Source organism: Anopheles stephensi, chromosome 3, assembly GCF_013141755.1.
Source record: "Anopheles stephensi strain Indian chromosome 3, UCI_ANSTEP_V1.0, whole genome shotgun sequence".
In the NCBI taxonomy this organism is placed as follows: Eukaryota; Metazoa; Arthropoda; class Insecta; order Diptera; family Culicidae; genus Anopheles; species Anopheles stephensi.
In genome coordinates, this window is record NC_050203.1 from 81,860,262 (window position 1) to 81,881,579 (window position 21,318).

Genomic DNA, 21,318 nt, shown 5'->3' on the forward strand with positions numbered 1-21,318 from the left:
CAAAACACTTTGACGCGAACAAGACGTTTCCGAAGCGATTTCACAGCAAAACAAAGACCAGCGACTATCGTGTCATGAAATATGCAACCCCTTTATGCAATTCTTCTCTCGTTCGTTCTACATACCGGCAGGCAAGATCCAACATCTGGCTGCATCTTCAAAAGAGCTCACACAAGATAAGAAAACTAACCGTCTTCCGCCGACAACAAGCTTTGTTCGCGCTCGTCTTGATGGTGAGCTGTTTGCTTTACATCCATATATTTTCGGGAAGTGGAAATCTGCTTCATAATATTTTCCTTTTGCCCTGTAGCTGTACAGCGGCGGATTTACGTTTGGCACAGAGCACAGCACAGCGGAACGCTTCCCTGCTGACAGTTGTCGGCAGTTGAAAAATTACCAACCGCTTCAGATAAGACAACGGATTGTAGTGTTTTGTTTGATCTGCTTCGTTTCGGTACGGTGCGGTACAAAGCACCGAACGCAATCACCTGCTGGAAGCCGGAGCCATGGCATCTCAGTTGGCACACCAAACCAAATCTCATCCCACCGCGGCGGAAGACATCAAAAATGGATGAAAAGGCAAACCGCCTAGCCGAACGGCTTTTGAGGCACTTCCAAGGCCAGCCAGTCAATCAACCAGCTGTTGATAAGAAATGGGTGCGCTTGGGGTTCCGGTTGGGTATGGGTGGAGCTCCTTCTTTTTTGCGTGGACAGTGAAATTCAACTTCAATCTCGTGTCTTCAAACGGCATACTTGATTGCGGGCTGCTGGTGCTGAATTCGAGCTGCTGGTGTGAGACGCTCTCCCAAATTGGCTTCCTCGAAAAAGACAACCATTTTGTTTGCGCGCTCCTAGTGTTTGCGAAATTGTGCAATGAGCATGACAATTTATTGAAGTGTGTGCGTGTGTGTGCGAAGTGTACTTGTTGGGTTGTTTCGGTTATTTGCGAGCAATGTGTCACCGTTGTTGGGCGAAGGCATTAAATTGTGCGCTGCTGTGGCAGTGGTGGTTGGTTGTTTTGCAAGAAGCACCCAGGGTTTTATGGGATGGAAATAAATAATTACAAAACATTTGGTAGTTCGCATGAAATAAATCCTTTTTCTCTAGTGGTTTTTTGGAGGAAATGTAGAAGAACGCAAGGAGTGAAATGAATTAAACGAGAAGTACTGACTTTAGAGAAACATCCATATCAAATTAATTTTTCTTCTTGATTAAAATGAAATGATTAAGGATGCATCATTCAGTAAAACTGCTTTGAATTAAGTATAATTTTATGTAGCATGTATTTATGAGCTAAACTTTATGCTAAATGAAATCACGATAGAACCGTGTTTTGCTGCAGCTGCGTATTTGTGATGCGATTTGCATACTTTAAGGCGAGAATTGTGCTCGAGCGTGATTAGTATGATTACCGAAGAGCAAAACTTTGTAAATTTGATGCTTTTACAGTAAAAACAAATAAAATAACTCACCTTGTAACCAAACAGAAATAAAGTAACAGCTAAGACACAGTAATAAACAAAAACAATCAAATTATCTTCAACGTTTGGGAAGCGATTCCCCATATTCAAGCAAAGCACTAACACAGTTGAGGCATAACAAAGGATCAATTAATTCGTAGGATTATCTTGTCTTCTTTCCCCTCCCCCCTTTCATCTCACCTCCCAATGCCAATCCTCCGAAACGCCAACATTATGATAGGTTCGTTAATACTAATTAATGATCACATTTCACCGTCCGCCCGTGAAACGCTTGAGCGAACACAACTGAGCCAATCATTAAGGCTCATCTGGGCCGAGTAATGCGATTGCTAAACTTCCACCGGGAAGAAACTACGACAACAGGGTGGGGTGAACTGCACTGCCCCGAACTGAAGGAACCTGTTCATCCGATCGATCGAAAGTATTTGATTAAATTAACATTTAGCAATCCAGCCGGGTCCAGCCAGCCCGGCTACCAAACCGTCGGCAATAAAGCAAATAAAGCTTCTCATTAGACGGATTGTATTCCCGATAGTGAAGCGGGAAGGATTAATGCAGGAAAATGCTTTCCAATCAAGAGTGGCGTCACGTTTTCTTCGATGCATTTGCAGAAACACACACACACACACACACACACACACACACACACACACACACACACACACACACACACACACACACACACACACACGCAGAAAGTCTCCGAAAGGAAGACACAAATAATTGATATCAGTTTCTTTAGATAACATCAGCACTCACACACACATATATATATACACGTGCATGTGGAGATGCAATTCCCATCGACGGTTGAACGAAAGAAAATCAACAAGGCGAATTCTCGGAAAGCATTTAATAATGTGTGTTAGCATTGCCCACATGTTGCAGTTTTTGTCCTTCGCTCGATATGTTTCCTATCAATTTGTAGAGCAACTCTCTGTCCCTTCTCCGTGTTGGCATTGCACCAATACGCTTCACCGACAGCTTGGATGTGTCCCAAGAGATCAAGAGCAGGCAGCTAGCTTGTTGAGCCCGGGGCCGGGTGCAAGTTATTCTCCGACTACACTGCCCTCGATGTGCTTTATCGTGTATCAATGGTCGTCGGTAGTATGCCAAGCAATAAATGCCATTGCGTAATGAAGTGACGTGTTTGTGTAGCGTGGGACACGAGGTCAAGGCAATCGATATAACTCCAGAAGGTCTCTCATTGCTTTAGAATGTAGCTACAATATGTTGTACAAAGCTTTTGTACACAAGCGAATAATATATATATATATATATATATATATATATATATATATATATATATATATATATATATATATATATATATATATATATATATATATATATATTATAATATATTTTGCTGTTGGTTCCAACAAACCTTGGTGGTCCGCCCGGGATGCCATTGATAAGGCCTACGTTCGGTGGGGGTGGTGGTGGCGGTAGCAGATCATTATGGGCCGGACATCGATAAAGGCTGTCACCGCCAGGGTCAGCCATTTTTTGTTTTTGTTTTGCGTCGATACGAGCGTAAGATTCGTGGCGCCGATTTTCACGACGAAGAATTAAGACATTGGGCATTTTTATTACAAATTTTGGTATATTGATTTGGTTTTCGGTTTTGCGATGTTGGAAGAAAAAGTTGCAAAAGAAGAAAAGAGCAGAAATACGAAGAAAAATCGAGATAAAATTTGATCGTAGGATAATTTCACGAAGTGTTTAAAGTCTGCTGTGATTGAATTTGCTACAATTGTTTATGGTACAGTATATTATGTGTAATTTGGAGTTCATACATGGAAAGGTAATTGATTCTGAGCTTATAATGAATGGTTATAGACATCAATTTTGAGCAAACTTATAAACACACAGTTATTAGTAAAAGCTACTTAAAAAATCTTATTAACTCTTATGTACAGTGGTAAGAGAGAGATAGAGAAAGAATATTTACATTGAAATCAGTTTTTGAAACTCAAAACAAGGAATTTAATTCAAAAAATTGGATTATCTTTTATATAAAAATAAATACTAACAATTCCTAACCTTATGAAAATTATTTTAAAAAACTGTAAAATTTTATATGAACAAAATCATTCATGGTAAAGAGTTGGAAAATTTAATTGTTAGGGAAAAATTCTTTGAAATAATAAATAGAGTTTTAAAAATTCAAACATTATGTACATATCATAAAAGTTTATAGTTAAATAAAAAACTGTAAGGAATTTGAGGGATCAAAGTAAATAAATGTAAAATCCAATTAATACCTATTTAACAACTAACAATTTACACGCAAAGTCAACAAGAAGCGTAAGTCCCACTCGGATTGGTCCTGGTCTTGGGTGATTTCTGCTCCACTTTTCGACTAAATCATCATTTAATTAGGCCAATACATCAAACAACAACATCGAGCTGGTTTTCCATCCACCAGCTGCCTGCTACTTTCCCTCCTCGTTCTTTCTCTTACACTCCCTCATTTGAAGCTTTAAATAAATAATTCGATTTTCATTCCCTTATCTATTTCGTGTGGCTTTGGCCGGACAGTGGTGAAAAGCGTTCGACGAGCATCAGCACGAAAGCTGAAATCCTTTCATTCCGCAACACGCTGTTGACATTTCGATAGTGAAAATCACTGTGTGTCCCACGTCGTTGGCCGGTTCGATTGCGACAGCACCAATCACACCTACATACATACTCATGTCATGTCACTTTTGGCACACTGGACCGGAACGGTTTTGCTCGGTCGGGCCCGGATAAGCCCGGAAGCGGCTAGGAAGCGAGCCGGTCAGCGTAACCCAATGACAGGTTAGTATTATCTTTCAATTAATGCTAAAACGTTACCAATTTTCCAACCTCGTCTCGAGTCCGGGTCACCGGCTCACTCACTAGCCACAAAGATGGAAACGTAATACCAAACAGCGTTTCGTTCCATTCGGGCAATTCGATTCAGCGTTCGCCGGGTGTCGATCGATTGGTGGCACCGCGATGACTGATAAACGATCGGGCTTAAGTTTCAACCCCTCGAGGATGCATTTTATCGTCCCGAGTAGCCGAGTTCCTATTCGAAACCTCCGGTCCGGAGATGGATTGGGCTGCTGCTTTTAACTTCACACTCAACGCCCTTGAATGCTCGCGTATGGTGCTCTCTGTTCAAAAGTTGGGTAAATCTATTTAACGGTGCAGCTCGGTGCTGGTGCTGCTTCAAACGCTGTCAGTACCATTTCAATTCAAAGCTCAAACGAAGCACCGTCTGTTGATGAGCGTCGAGAGGTTAAACTTGGCAGCCTGTCTAAGGATTAATTTCACGCTTCATTAGACGGTTCGCCTTTGGATCGTGCCATGCATTGTAGAGCAGTTTATCAAAGAGTTTGATTGGAACGAAAACTAAATAGAAATATTTCATCGTCTTAAGCAAGGGCATGAATGACTCAAAAGGAATGGTTTGACCGGTTTTGTCTATGCCGTATCAAACATATTGAATTGTATAACTCCAAGGGGTCTAGACTAATAGGAGCCGTAAGTTATGCAATTCGAATAGCAATGCTCTAGAAATATTTAAATTTCTTTAGATATTTTACTCATGTAAGTTAAACTTCTATTGACACATTTATACTTCTTACAAATTTTCAAACTTAGTTTTTAAAACTCTGATGAGAGACCTTACATTTAAGTAATTTAATTTACACATGGTTTTCACCGAATCTATCCTTCCTTCCGTGTGCTCTTATCGACGCCATAACAAACTGCTCTCATTATCATAAATTATGCTAGGTGCATCTACACCAAGACAAGCAATGAATTAAGGTTTGTAATTTCCGATATCCATCTGCCAATACCCTCATGGAAGACGCTCTGTGCTCTCCATTCAATTCTATCCCGTATGTGCACACTCTCCCACAATCGCCGATGTACGCTGGCTGCTGGTTGCACTTTCTAGATTGGCTCATTTTTCACGCTATAAGCCTAGCCTGTCTTGAGGCCAAATTTTCTATCCCAAGCCGAGTTCATCCATTTTACTAAAGCTCGGTGCGTAAAACCGAGACTGCTCTTATTCGCATTCCTTTAAAGATACCCCGGCACGCTACAAAACCAACCGGCCGGAAGCAAATAGTCCTAGTTTTCGGTTTTATAACTCCCCAGTTCGCGCTCGAATGAAACGAAGTACGTAAACTGTAATCCAAACGACCCGGACTTTATCCTTAGGCTCGGTACGGCTGAGCGTGCACAGTCTTTAAACTGCCTTTCTTGGCCTTGGCACTACCAGCAGCAGCAGCAGCAGCAGCATCAGTCGACGTCGCATTTGTAGTGCTCTCATTTTACGAGTGTGTGAGTGTGTAGGGTTTTTTGTGACATATAAAATACGAAATGTCACAAATGCAGGCAGGCAAGCAGACACACACACACACGCATATAAGTCTGTTTGCGAAGAAAATGTACTTCACTCGAGGAAACACGAAACGACTCACCCGAGTGTTGTTATGGTAAGCTGTTGTAGCTTTTGCATAAAAGGTTTCACCCGTTTGCCGACTGCAAGGCTGTCTTTTGTAACCCTCGAAGCTCGGTGTGGGCTAAAGATTTGAGTGAAGGAAAGGATAGCAGCTTCATTCGTCGCAGTGTACTGCATTCAGAATATGTGTAATATGATGGCATACTTCCCGGGATAAAGGGAAACACATTCAGCAAAACACCATAATTGTATGACAGCGTGCAGTTTTTGTACCACGGCCACTGCTGCATGGAAATAAAGACGACGACGCAACAATAAAATGAAAATTTCTTTTTTTTTCAAAATCGGCACAAAACACCAGGCGCCTCCATCGGGTAACTTCATCACAGCGGCTGCACGTCGGAAGGTTCGTGTTAAGTCGAGCGACTGACGCTCAAGATCAAACCTTTCACTCTTTTGCTGTGTGCGAATGGTTCGAGTAGCGCTCGGTATGCCGTATCGAGTTTCCTACATTTTTCCTACACACCACCGGGAAGTGTAAATGAATGTTCTGCCAGGGGTATGGTCTATCGATACAAAATACCAAACCCACCCACTGTGGGAGTGTTGGTAATAAAACGGGGCTCTAGTCATTCGGTTAGAATTATGTCGGGCGAGAGATCATTTGTTTGTCTCAACAATAATGGAATCCTTCCTCATTGCCAGCTGGCCGAGCAATGTGCCTCAGCGTGATGTGTGATGCACAGAAGTGGAAAACAATACAGCCGAGTTCCTTGCATTGGCAATGGAAAATAGTATGAAATTACAGCTTTCCGTTCTGCACACACGTGATACACCCACACACACATACACACATATGGCAAATGGTGTGTTTCTTGGGAGGTCGGAAGGAATAATACGAAACGTACCAACAAAGGGAATTTGTACATTGGGTTTAACGAGAAATGAACACCATGGGGAGAAAATGGGGCTACAGTACTGACATGGTTCTAAATAACAGACAAATACACACACAATACACCGATATACATGTACTGGGATATAAAGGAGGAATGAAATCTTTTACAGACAACGATATAGATGGGGAGAGAGAGAGAGAAGTAGAGATAGGGTTACGTACTTATAAAACATCTTTCGAAAAAATCTTCTACTGTTTGTTACTAACAGGGAAAAAGGATACAGCAACAAACAAACACACAAACACACACACACACACACACACACACCGAAGGCGGAAAGGTCAGACGAATAAAATTTGTTATCTTGTGTTGCAAAAGTTGAAAATTATGATTGTTTGGTCTGTTGCTGTTTGCTTGTGTATGTGTCTTACACTGAAGGTCGTTTTTGAGCAGTGCGGATATTACAAATCCAACAACAACCAAACACAGCCAGCAAACCTACCTTGGACCCTCTAACCGTACGGCTTCGTCCTCGGCCGGCAACCAGGAACCACCGTACCGCTTGCTGTCACCGGCACCGGGCAGTGTTGCGCTGCTTCCTATAATTAATCCCGCACCTCCACCTCCCGGACCGCCACCTCCTCCTCCTCCTCCTGCTCCTCCGCCTCCGGTTGGACCCGTATTTCCGCTGTTCGATAAAAAAGAGGTCGGTTTTCGGCGAAAGTACGAGCTTTCCATGTCGTCATCGTACTGCTGCAGGATGGATTTCGCTATCGGACCGGAATTGATGTACCTGCAGTGAAAGGAAGAAGAAAACACACACCACGGTTGGGTGGTTGGGCGGTTGAGTAAGTCGGGTCAGCAAAGTGGAACGACGGGAAAGATGGCAGCGTGACGGGCCACTGGCAAAACGGTTGAAACTTTGCCAAGCTTTGCCAAAGGCAGCCAAGGTTGCCGGGGAAGTTTAATTTACTGGTTTGGGGCGAGGTGAGGGGGAGCACGGCATAGCGGGAAGTCAATTGGGAGGAAAGAAATGAAGATCACTTTCTTAAGAGAGAGAGAGAAAAGGCGGGTTTTATGATAGCGCGTGCAAAGATAAAGTGCTTTGACCGGTACTTAAAGACTTCGCTCAGGTTAACTGCCTTTCAGCTTGTTTTGTGTTTTGTTCTGTTGGCGTTAGTGAAGAGTTTTACAGGTAAGGGGGGCATAAAATAGTGTGAAGAGCCTTCAAAAGCGTCTTAAGAAAAAGATCAAAGAGATTGAAGTTAGTTAGTGAATTTTTCAGGAATAATTTGTTTAAAATGAAACGTATTATCCTCTTATTTATTCAAAATATTATTTTTATTTACATATCATTCAGTGGTGACAAAATGGCCATAACAATTGAAAATTAATGAAAATATAAATGAACAATGTCATATCTCCTTAGTTGAGATGATAAGAAATTTTGAAATCAATCAAGAAAAATTGTATTTAAATGTAATACGCTTAAACAACTTCATCCCAACTAGTACACCACGTTAAAGCACACCGCGCAACTAGGTCAAACGCATATTTTCATTCAAATTAATTCATTCACAGTACAACGCACCCGCCCGTAGTTGATTGAACCAAACTTCAAAGTACGTGCCTCCCGACCGAACACAGTTCTGCACAACGTGAATGAATTAAAATTTCACACCTGCAGCCACCGCGTTTCAGCGTGAACGATCGACGTGAAGCTATTCGAAGCAATCCGAAATGGCTACGGCCAGAACCAGTACTATAGCACCGATGGTTGTAATTTGTGTGCTGCATAATAATCATTCCCTTTGTCATGAGTTGTCTGTAGTCTGCTGCTGTCTGCTGCTGGGATGAAAATGTTTCCGTGCCTTGGTCCATTGCCAGAAAAAACTCAATCCGTTGTTTAAACGGACCCTGCCGAAGGCGGTTCGGTGTTGGGTTGCTGCATCAGCAAATCCCACTGGCGCTCAATCATTTCAGTTGGGGCCAGCATTCCATTAGTATTTCAGCAAACCCGAATCAGTTTCGAACAAGGTTCGGAACCCCGCTAAGGACGATGTTTCGACCTTACCCGAAAGGAATGTGAACGTGAACCGAATGGCACCAACGAATGACATTTTCTGAGCCGCCAAAGGCCGCTTCTTCGAAATGAAGCCCCTCACGTACCTTTTGCAGCTGATGATCATGAATATGAGATTCGCAAAAATTGCCATCTGCTCAGGGTGGGCCATTTTTTTGTTTATTTCGGTGATTCGTTACCTTTACTCGGAGTCACCGCAGAACGCAACAGCTGGCCGCCGGATTTCATCTTTCAGGATTTGGGTCAACCTTTAATGGTGGTCCACCCGAGAACGGAACTACAGAAAAAAAGGTGTTGCCATCAGTCTCTTAAAGAAAAGCACGAGAGTGAGAGCGAGAGAAAAGAATATTCAGACGCCACCAAATGTCGGATGGGTTCAAGCGAAGGTTGGCCCGGTTTGATGGGAAGATGGGTCACATTCTTTTATTCATTTTTCGCTCAGCCTGAATTATCATAAAAAAGTATATTTTATGTATGTACCGGCCCTTTTACCTTTTACCTGTGCGAACCAACCACCCAGCGAGGTAGAGGAAAGGCAAGGATTAGGAGCTCTGCCTGTGTGTGTGTGTGTGTGTGTGTGTGTGTGTGTGTGTGTGTGTGTGTGTGTGTGTGTGTGTGTGTGTGTGTGTGTGTGTGTGTGTGTGTGTGTGTGTTTGCGTGCTGAATTTTCATCATTTTCATCGTGCCGGAGCATCTTACGCGCCGAATGGGGTGCGAACTCATACTTCCGTGACAAATATTTCATCGTTTATGTGTGCCCTTGATAGAGATGGAGAGGAGAGAGCGAGAGAGAGTTCTCTGGTAGAAAAGGGAGAAAAGGAGCAGCCATCCCGTTTGCAGTCAGTGTGTAAAGGTGTAACGGAAAAGGCGTTTTGAATTGAATTAGCCCGGCTAAGATGAGATTACCCCCAGTATGGAAGCCATAGAAATAACGGATGAAAGAATCATGTTTGCATGTACTTTTCTTTGACATTGAAAAATCCGCCCGGTTGTTTGCCTCCCGGGCGTATGGAGAAGATTTGCTTTTTTTGTTAGCATAAACATAAAACATTACAGTGGCGAACGGGAGAGGTGGGAAAGGGCAGAAGGGTCGAGTGAGTGGTAGTGGATTACCTCGTTACCCCGTTGGTGTTAATAATGCTTTTGATATGGTTTTGTTTTGCAGCAAGTTCTGGCTCGAGAGCGGGAGGAACGACGAGTGGTTCGCATAGATTGAAGTTATTTATTTTAAATGGATGCCTTGCTCTGTTCCGGAGAATTGCGTCATGAAGTGAATTTGAATGGGAAGTGTTCATGAGGACGTTACGAATGAATGTAATGGCTTTTAGAATCAATTTTCCATTTGTAAGCGTTTTTGTTTTATTTGAAGAGGCTATATGGGAATGTGATTCATAACATGAAATAGTAACTTTTGATTACATTCACTTTTGATTATTCATGCATTGAAATAAACCAAAACGAATTTAGGCCCTGATAATTTTTTGAAAATTGATTGATACTTTCTCGCTTATGAAAAAGTCAATCAAATCCTAAAAAACTATTAAAGCAAGCCTATGTGTACATCAAATTGCAAACTTTAAGGCTTCGTTCTAGCCGAAGTGAAACCAAGTGACATAATTAGATTGGCAATATGATAAGAACATCGACGAAAAAGCTTTATTCGATAGTTAAAAATACACTAAGTCATAAAATATATTTTGAGTCAACTTGCTTTTGCTTGTTCTCGCCTAATCATGGCTGTCACTTGAGAGCATTTGGATATGAATTTTGAAACGCCCTTAACTTTATGCGGTTTGAATGAAATTAGTTTTTGGTCAATGTTCATATTTTTCATATGTTTGGTTTATTTTGTATCTGTCCAAAACAATTTGTAAGATACTTAACGCCTAAAAGTTATGCAATTCATCAAGGGTGTCATTTTAAAATCGACAGAAAAACTATATAAAATATTTTTATAAAGATTTCATCGAATAAAATAACGACTTTTATTAAAAGCTAATCATCGATGTTCACTGTTTGTCAATAAAAAAATAACACGATTAGTTGCTATAAATCAAAGCAAAATATGGCTAAATCTCACACCACAAACCACTGTACTGAGATTTCAAAAGATGCCCAACATTGTAATAGTTGGTTACTATGAACATATCTATCCTTAACTAGCGCTTACCGGTGCCAAATCCTATTCATCTAGCCCCTGTACCTCGAGCCCGGTGCCAAAAATCAATACCTTTTTCAAATCCCTTCATCAAATGTGTGCCATTGCAAACAAAATTTAATGCTTTTGTGCTATCTTGCGAATCGAACTATCCCGCAAAGCTACCTGCGACCGGGAGTCCGAGCGATGCGATGGTCGAAACTATTGGCAAATGCCAAACATGTTTCACCGTACGCAGACCGAACGTTTCGAACGCTAGGTGCACGTACCATCATCACCCAATGACCCACTTTCCCGTGCACAACAAAGTTCACACATGTGAGTAGCGAAAACATTTTACTGCAACATCACAATCCTCACCGACAGCAGTCCGTGTGTGCAGTCCAACCACCGACCACCGATTGTGTTTTTGTCTCTGCTCGGGCTCGTTACCGCACCGTGACATCGGTGCAGAAGTACCGAGCAAGCCTTCACCTAGATAAATTGGTCGAGTAGCAAAAGCATCCAAGGACATGTGAACTTCCCATGGCACAAAACCACCGTTTGGACGAGGGACGATCGAGCAGGACCGGCATGGCGACACACTGTTTAGTGATGGCGTGCGAGTTATCTCATGTTCAGCCATTCCCGGGTCTGTCCGAACCACCACAACCGATGGTCGATGGACATGTTTTTCCGATCGACCAGAAAGACCGAACCGTCCCCGTTCCATCCTCCAAGAAGCGTACATTAACTGAATCAAGCTGAGAAACATCCAGAGCACTAGCGAGCACACAGCATCCTACGGCTGGGTGGACACAGCGTTGGGCAAGTGAAGCACACAGGACACAATGTCGGGAGGGAAATGCCCTGTTGATGTTATCACCCGAATAATGGTCGGTCGGTGAGTGAGTGACGAAGATATGGAGCAGATTTAGAGGGTAATGCACGCTGCTTTTCTTCGTTCCATCGACCGACGGACGCTCCACTGAACGATGCAACCGACGGACGCTGTCGACGGGTTTGTGCAATTTATGATTTCACCAACTTCGGTACCTATTGAACTTCAATTTATCTTCCTTGGCTTTCATCCAAAACGTTCGGGATGGTGCAGCAGCTGACCCGAATACCGAGCGCCGAGAGTTGTGGGCAAAAGTTTGGTCCTTTTTTTCCACCCCTAAGTGCACTTTCCTCAGCAAAGACTTTCAGCAGGCGCGACCTGCTCATTCAACGCAACCCATTAGAGCTTCGTGAGCCGGGTCGGGAAAAACGCTCGGACGGAAGATGTTACAAGGCTGTTCCATGAACGCAACCCGAGAGCGCTATTAATAGCGCTCCAAGCTCCGGAGTACAGTACGCGCTATTACTGTGCTGACTTGCCTGTACCGGTCGGCATTAACCGACCGGTTCGCCGTGAAATGAGTGTGCATAATTCAAATGGTAATGAATAAAAATTACCCAACGTCGCAAACTTACGAACGGTCGAGTCAGCTCCGCCTGCATTACACTTTTCCCCGCCTGTTTGGAGGTCAGCCGTGAGATGGTTACGTAGCACACAGCATCCATAATGAAGAGTTATATTGATCTTGCCCTGATGGAGCAGCGACTGCGCTGCGTTAAGGCAACGAGTACGTTTTATGGCACGGTGGCCGAGGATGAAAGTTAGTGTTGATTAAAATTCAGCTAGAAGCGCTTTGTTTGTGGTTAAAATTTGAAGAGTTTTGTAAGTAACGTTGAAAACAAGTTGGCAAAGTAAATAAATGGATATTATTTGCAACCCTTTAGGACGATTCGATAAGGGATACGATAATGCTTTCTGGCCATTCAACAACAGAGCTGGATCTGAGCTTACACTTCAAATTTCTTTTATGAAATAAAAGATAAATATGAACTAAAAATTAGAAAGCAATCAATAAGACAGGTTAAGACAATCATTTAAAATCGTATGGGTGATCTACGATCTCTTGAAAGGTTCTACGAAAAACATCATAAACTTACCTAGGGTAACGCTGCATCGGTGCATAGTCGGCGAGGTTTTCGTCGGAGGGTGCCCGACGCCCAACACAAACGCCCAGGAACGATTGGGGTGCATTGCGACCGGACCAGCAGCCGAAAAACCGCTCACGCCTCGGCTGTTCTATTGAGTTAAGCTGTCGATCCGTCAGGCAGTACTGTGAGCAGAAGCAGAGAGAGCTCAAATTAGTTTAAAAACTTTCCAAAACAAAGTAAAGCAAATATTTGAAGCATTCACTTCAACGTCTAGCACCTGGTGTCCATATGCCTATTTTCTCCACCAAATATTGGACCTCTTCTAATCGCTGCTCCAAGTAACAGTTACAACACATTCACCAGTCTGTTCAAATATCAACAACTTCAATTGCCGGTTTGTCCATTCTATTTCCCCCCAACAGAATAAAAAAAACATCCCCAGGAATGAAATCGCCAAAAGCATCTCGCTGTCAAACATTGTTGACATTTTCCATTTCCAGCTGCACACAACACCAACGCACTTGTTTGATTTGTTTGCACTGGTTTTTGAAGCATTTTGAGCGACCGTGGCCTGGTGAACGGGAATCGGGAAGAGCCATGTACGGGATCAATTCTATCCTGCTGGATGATGCTGGATGGGAAAAATTCAATCAACGCCATCCGCGACGGTTGCGAAAATTTGATTTCGGTGAGCCATTGGAAAGAAAGTCGCGTACACACACACATAGAAAGCCCTCCAGCATTTGCAAGACGCTCCGTCGGTGGATCATATTACGCGCAGTGTTGTGTAAGGGAATAGGAATTTTTTTGGGTAGAAATTGAATAAAATTGGAAATCAGTGTACAAATTGTGAGATGGATTTTTGACCTTTTGCTTAAGCTTCTTGAGGCAATCAACACCAAACAAGATATTCGAAAAAAATAATACAGATGAGATCGTCGTCTTAAAACAAGCAGATTTTGTGCGGATAATCGGATCTTCTAAGGTGGCAAATTCGTTAGGACCTCAAACATTTGGAGAAAGACTTTGAAGACAAGGTTTTCTTCTGTCAGAATGTGTGCCTCATTTTACATGTGTTTGAGTGCTTTTCAATTCTCACTTAATCGGTTGAATATTTTACGACCTTATTTCGAAGCACCTTCACCACAACCAGCGAAGGTAAGGTAAGGTAAGTCCATGAATTAGTAATCTACGCTTCCACCATTAAGCCTTCAAGCCCACGAAATGTGTCATTTGTACCTCCGCAAAACATACGCTAAACATATTTCCATAATACAGCACACTCACACTCATTTTCCAGCACCGCCCCAACATCAGAATGGCCGTCAGAAATACTCAACATTCCACCTGCAAGAAGCAGGAGTCTTGGAGGCAAAAGTTTTCGCTATCAAATTGTTATGTCAAAGTCAGCCGACTCACCCGCTCGTACGCTCACCTGAGAAGCTCCGAGATGGTACATGACGCGATAGCGTACAAAGTACTCCAACCAATGTACGCCGCAACACAAACACAAACACCTCGGGACTGTTGCGATAACGTTGTCGGTGAGCAAATTTTCACCTCCCGGGCTTCACTCCTTTAACGTTCCCCGAAGCTCATCAATCACGCAACAAGCGTTTCGATTGAGAAATGATCAAGGTGGGAGCGGCGAGTGACGTCTGGTCTCGGGTCCACCAAAACTGAGGCCTCGCGTTGTTCCCAGGATGCGCCCAATCACTCAAATCGTGTACCCGGTTTGTTCCGGTAATCTGCAGGAATCTTCAAACAATCAAACCTTTACCGCCGTCGAACGTCCTGGGAGGATTCTATCTAGCTGGGGGAATGTTTGTGGGACTCGCGCCGTCGATGATTAATGGCTGCGTAACGCTTTGAAGCTTGAGGGAAGCTATTAATTTCCCAGGAGCGAAGCAGGACGCAAACACCGCCTGACACGATCTGATCTTTGGGTGCGCTCGGGCTGCCCAGGACGTTCCTTCGGGCTCTGACAGAAAGCTGTTTCATTTGGGAAACATCGGAGGGAAAAACTTTTCGCGAAATTCATTGTCAACTTGAGTTCTTTTTGGTGCCCTCTATGTGTTTGTGTATGTGTGTGTGCGGTCGCTTTCATTAGCGTTTGAGTTTGGTCAAGGGGTTCTGTTTTGCTCTTGTGTCACAAGTTCGCAAGTGGCTGCTATTGGTAGTCGGCACTTGGGAATTCTTCTGAGTTTCGTTTTTTTCCGACCAAGCTTTTTCGTCGCATCGGAAAGAAGCCGGCTATTACCACGACACAGAAGCACGAAACTGGCGGCCCATTTAAAGTTGTTTGCCTTTCCGCCGACTCCCGCAATCAATTATGGTTCAACATGATTTTCAAAATTTCCTCCACAAACATCCCCACCCGTTCCGTTCATGCCCCTTGCTAACCCCGAAGCCGACCCTTTTCATCTAAAACCTCAGCGGCTCGGCAGCCAAAAGGGAAAACTTTAGTGTCAACGATAAAGCATCGTTCACGTACCAGATCCGCCTCGCGGGGGTGAACCTTTTGCCGGTTCGCTCATTTTGCATAATTGCGCATAATGGCGGCCAGCGACCATTGATGGTTGCTTCACGTCCAGCGCACCACAGCGCCGATCAAACGGGCGACAATTTTTCCACTCCAACCTACCAATCTCATTAAAGAGCTTCCACCGTCTGAGCCTTAAAACGATTCCCAAAGCGACCACCATCCAGCCCGGTCAACCATATTGAACCAAAGGAGGGTGGGCCCCGAATGAATACTAATGCAATATACCTTCGTGTACTATACACTTCTTGGGGCGAAAAATGCTCATGCTTTGTATCAGAATTGCCGGAAGTTGGCTTAGTGGCATATCGCTCACAAGGGGAATAGGCCTCGGGTTTTTTTTCTCCTTTTTGGATAAAACCGACAAACGAAGATGGGTAATCGAATTAAGTTTGGCAAAAAAGCGCAATGGAGAAAATTTCCCTACGGAAACGTTTGAGCGGTCATTCGTCCGACGGTTGCCTTACCTGTTCGCGTATGTCTCCCTTGGAGTAGACGGGAGCCCTCGAGCAGGGTCCCGTCTCAAATGGCCGGCCCTTCTTTCTGCCCATATTTTCATCTTCGGAGTCGTAACTGCGGGCCGCAAAATTTACCTTCGCCTGTAATTTGAGGGGAAAAATTGGAGGATTTTAGTTTGGTACAAGAAGAATTTATTTATTTTTATTTATTTATTAATTATTACGGACTGATGCCGTATTGTAGGTACAAGAAGAATACAAAATAATAATTAAAATATCCGATTGAACCAATAAGTAAGTTTTATTTTAAGCGAGTGTACGGCAAATTGCATACTTTCAGGCTTTGTATACAGATAGTTTAATTATACTGATAGCAGAAATATTCAGTTGAGTTCAAAACTGAGATCATGTTGAATTTTACAAAAATTTGATAACAGTTCATATTTAAAATAATGCAATTTGCATGCTGAAAGCGAGTTTTTGGCAAATAAATATGAAATTTTGAGTACTTTGAAAGGAACGCCTAAAGTTATGCAAGAGAAGTAACAAATTTAAAATTATGAAAGTCATTCAAGAGTGTCTGAGTCATTTAAGGCAGAATTCCTTAAATTAGTTCGAATTTCGGAACAATGCTTATCGTTAACCTGTTTATGTGTTCACACTTAAGTAGATTCAATTTTCGTGCCACCTACCTGCGATGATGTGTCGATATTTCCCAGGGACGAAGCGTGGTGAAGACCTGTGCGCAAAGAGAAGAGGAAGATGGAAAGGAAGGATAAGTAAGGCACCATAGTTAAGCAGAAATCAACTCACAATATCGTAATCAACCTACGCGTCCCGAACCGATAGCAAACCAATAGGATTCACATTTCTATCAATATACTCGATAACAAGCAACCGAAACAGCAGCAAACGACATCATTAGAAAACAGATAGAAATTTTCGTTCCCGGGCACAAACACGATCTCTTCCCTGCACGAAAATGTTCCAAATCTGTTTCCTTTTTTGGTAAGCCATTCGATAGGCTAGTTCACTACACCCAGCCAGATCTAATGGTGCCCGCTTGGTTCGGCGTATCTTGCAAGCCATCGTTGCTACGTTTGACGGTTCGGACGCTGGAGCTCGCGTACGACGCACAAGGGCAAGCAAAGTAAGCTCCACCTAGCTTTACGGCATCTGCAGCCCATTTGGGCTATTTGTTGCGAGACAATAAATACATGTTTTTCGTAGCTGGTTTGCCGTTACTTTCAGGGAAAAAACACGGCATGATCCGATTCAAACGAGGACCACAACCGTGTACAGTTGGTTGTTATGGTGTTTTTGGGGGGATAGATAATGTGAACTCGAGACACCATTTCGGGGGGGAATGTTTCCTTCAGTTGGAAAACAAAGCAAAATAGCTAGCGGTAGCAAAAACAAAAATCTGGGAGCAACAAAATCCTTGAAGACCATTGAATTACAGGTGCAGATTTGTATGTTTTTATTTATTGCAAAGTGCCACTGAAAGCAAAATGCCTTCGGTTCTACATTGCTCGGTGCGAAACCATGTATCGGAGGCATAGCAACAACGCCCAGGGCAGTATTAGCCGTTACCACAGTTTCCACAGTAACACATCGGCGATGGTGCGATGGATACCTTTCGACACCTAAGCTGTTGGGTACTGTTGGGTAGGGAGAAAGAGAAAAAAAGCTTCCAGCTCACTTTTGATTCCATCCGGCCGGGATTGTTTTTTCCATCGGAAATCGTTGTAAAACATTGTATTTTATGTTGAGAGATAAGAGCAGGTAATGATATCTTATCCCACTGCATTACCGTTTCGTGGTAGAGAAATCTTGGAAGAGGATTTTCCAAGAGGCTGTTGTTACATCGTCAAGGATAGCAGAAAGAGAGGATGCACCTGAAAGCTTTCTTCGTGCAATATGGAAGAGCTCACACACACACACTCATACATTTCGGAACATTTCCTCAGGTTTGTGTGTGTGTGTGTGTGTGTGTGTGTGTGTGTGTGTGTGTGTGTGTGTGTGTGTGTGTGTGTGTGTGTGTGTGTGTGTGTGTATGTGAGCGTTTGAATCACAGGACGGTGGACACAATTCGGAGAAGCAATTTCGCCGTGTCGCACGTACGTATTTCACAGCTTGCGTGCGCTCTAACAGACAGTCACGTACCGGTCGTAATCCTCCAGCTAAACGAGACGTATTACGTATGAAAACGACAATTTCCCATTCCGCTCTATCCTCCCCAACCTTCCCCCCCCCTCCCCTCCGAATCCTCGGACAGTCCATTCCTGCAGGACACGTGTGTACAAGTACACCACACCTAGCAGCAGATACATTTCATTCGCGCAGGACACAAGCAAACAAGAAGAGGTAAAATAGGTCTACTTCTGTGCCATACAGCGTGCTTTTTTGTCCCTTCTTCTGTTGCCCTCACGCATCTCACATAAATGGTATATCGGGGTGTATATTTACAAACAAACACTGATAGCACAATAACACGCGGAAAAACGTGGCTGTGCGTGACCGGAAAATTCGATTAAGCTCACTAATCGAACTGAACTTGTGAAGCTTTGTTCGGTCGCTTGGGATGTGCGGAGGTTCTGTTTTTTTTTTCGTTTCGCTGATAGTTTTAGACAGACAAAAAAGTGGCCCAGAATAACAGATTGATATTGAAAGAGATGAAATCGAGCATAGGTATCACTCGGTTACAGCACTGTTTGAGGACGGGTCTTTTTCCGGGAACAGATAACTCAAATTACGTGTCAAATGGGGATTCGTTTCTTTGTAGCGATGTATCTCTTAATGAATAAACAGACATGTGTTAATCTCGTGCGTTATAATTTATTCACAAGATTAATGTGTGTGTGTGTGATGCTTCGCATAGCAGAGTTATAGATGTATCAAATAGATTGAACGCTTTCTTCAGAGCTCATAGGTGACCTTGGGTAGTATTGTGGATGAAGATCTGCTTCCAACTAGAATTCTTCAGGGTCGAGAATTCTTCAAGGCTCTTGTGAAATCGTAATAGGAGATCAAAACTTAAGTTATATATTTACAGAACAACCTTCTTCTCCTATCATGGCCTAGCGACCTTTTGAGTCAATCTAAAGTCATTACATCTATTCGTGGATATTAAGGTCTGTTTAGGAATCTGGAGGTAGCCTATAGGAATTCAAAATGGAAGACATGAGACTGATATGGACCAAGATTGAACTGTATACAAAATGTGTAATTTCGGTCCTCACATGTGCATCTGATACATAGATTCTCTCCAAACCATAGGACACCAGAATGCGTTGTACGATTTAGTCTGTAAATGTTGCTTGCGTTGCTGAGACTACGAGGAAGTTTGGTACTGGACTTGGTTTGATTTTTTTTAATCAAATTTACTCTAATTTATTGAACTCTCCTGGTGTATTATTCAAACTATTTCTTCAGAACTAAAAACAGCGATTCCTATCGATCTTAACTTGTCAAATTATTGATTGTAATCGCCTGAGCACACAATTGTCGCTCCAGTGTCGGTATGATTTTATTTGCAAATGAAAACAGAAGATAAGAGACCTCGCTACTCCCTTGCCAGAACTTGCAAAACATCTTCCATCCACAATATCTACCATCGGGCAAGTAATTTAATTTACTTCCCGGTCGCTAATCTCCTGGGAACGGTTCTGCAAGTAAGTATGCTACCGTTTCGTTTTCCAACCGACCGAAAGCATACTTCCAGGGAAACCCCGGACAAAAAAAAAACACGAGCGGCAAAGAAAGAAAACATCCATTACTTCAACCGGAAATCGTCGTTCTCCGGGCGGTCGTGATTGGTCAGGGAAACGGAACGTCAGCCCATCCTTACAAGGAAATGGTGATGCTTTCTGTTCTCACCACTTCCTGAACCGACACCGTACCGACCGAATCGATTTGGCATTCGCGTTGGCAAGATCATAATTGAAAGAAAACTTTCCATCGCCCAGGACCCATCATTCAGCGTTGTTGGATGTTTTGGTGCTGAAAGCTTTTTCTTTTGCATTTTGTCGAAGTCTTTGTGAAAAAAAAATGAAAAATAAATAGTGCCAACAAAAAATCAACCCAACTCAACGTTAACCCAAAAACGGACGATGAGAGACACAGGAGAAGAGAATTAAAAATCGATAAGCTGTTTGGTGTCTTGAGGGTTTCGGGTTTGAAAACACCTTCATGCCGGATAGCATATTTGAAGAAAAGGGGGAAAACTTGCTTCATGAAGCTCGTTATCGTCGTTAGACATTATCGTCACTTTCAAGCACTATTTCCAAACGGTAATACACATTCCTTATGGTGTTCGCTTTTGTGCATCGTAATGCAGACAAGAAGTATTCCCTTGCCGTTGTGTTGTTGTCGCTCTGGGGAGAAGTGCTTTAACGAAGCATGCTTGACGCTGATTCTTTTGTACTCAATATTATAGAAATCATCATATTAGAACACAACAGAGTGAAAAATAATAAATAAGCAATTAAAAAATCGTCTGCTATGAATTAGAAGCTTACATGTTAAAGAATACGAAAATATTGTGATCTTCTGAGTAAGAAAAAATTGTAAAAAAGAGTGAAAGACTCAAGCTATGAAAAGAAAACCAGTATATTTCTTCTTATCAAATAAATAAAAATAGTGAAAAGGTCAGAAAATAAACATGAACGGAAAGAAAGAAAGCAAAATGAAAGTAAACTAGATTAAACTAGACACATGTAAACACATCGGAAAAAAGTAAAATTTGAAATAGAAAACAGAATAACACATCTACTCTCAGCTATTTATTTTATTTATTTATTTATTATTACGGACTGTTGAGATACTCTCAGCTATTTCTTAGAAGAAAATATATGAAAGAGCAGCAAAGCGTACGACAAAATATCTAAGATGGATGATTTGCACAGCGAACAAGGTAAAAAACTTACAGAAAATACAATAATCGAAAAGAAAGTAAAAAAAATGCTGCATCTTCCTACCGATGATGTGTCCACAGTTCTCGCTACTCTTCGCCAACTCAACCGTACCTCGGTTGTAATCGATCAAAATGACGATGATTGCGCTACTTTATCCGTTCCGCCATGCTCAGTGACCCACAGTTTCCGGTTGTTGTTTTATTCCCTTTTGTTGAGCGAGGAAAATAGTTTCGAGATTAGCATCGGCGTCCGTTCTATCCAGCACAGTACACCCTTTCATTCTTTGGTGAACAGGTTTGCCTTCTCTTTCACTCTCACAGTACTTTTCGTAAGTTTTTCTTCCCAGCAAGAGTTTTACACTCGGCC

The 21,318-nt window shown here is 42.6% G+C and overlaps 1 protein-coding gene across 3 annotated transcripts in view; it reads right to left on the reverse strand.

Moving 5' to 3' along the window:
* Positions 1-21,318, reverse strand: part of LOC118513631 — a 120,995-nt gene that overhangs the window by 25,208 nt on the left and 74,469 nt on the right. For all 3 annotated transcript variants that reach the window (XM_036059695.1, XM_036059697.1, XM_036059696.1), the window contains exons 3-7: positions 16,729-16,775; positions 16,046-16,177; positions 13,046-13,218; positions 7,330-7,620; positions 2,869-2,964 (exon numbers count right to left, since the gene is read on the reverse strand). In XM_036059695.1, coding sequence (XP_035915588.1) covers positions 2,869-2,964; positions 7,330-7,620; positions 13,046-13,218; positions 16,046-16,177; positions 16,729-16,775 — 739 coding nt within the window. The remainder of the gene's footprint in view (positions 1-2,868; positions 2,965-7,329; positions 7,621-13,045; positions 13,219-16,045; positions 16,178-16,728; positions 16,776-21,318) is intronic.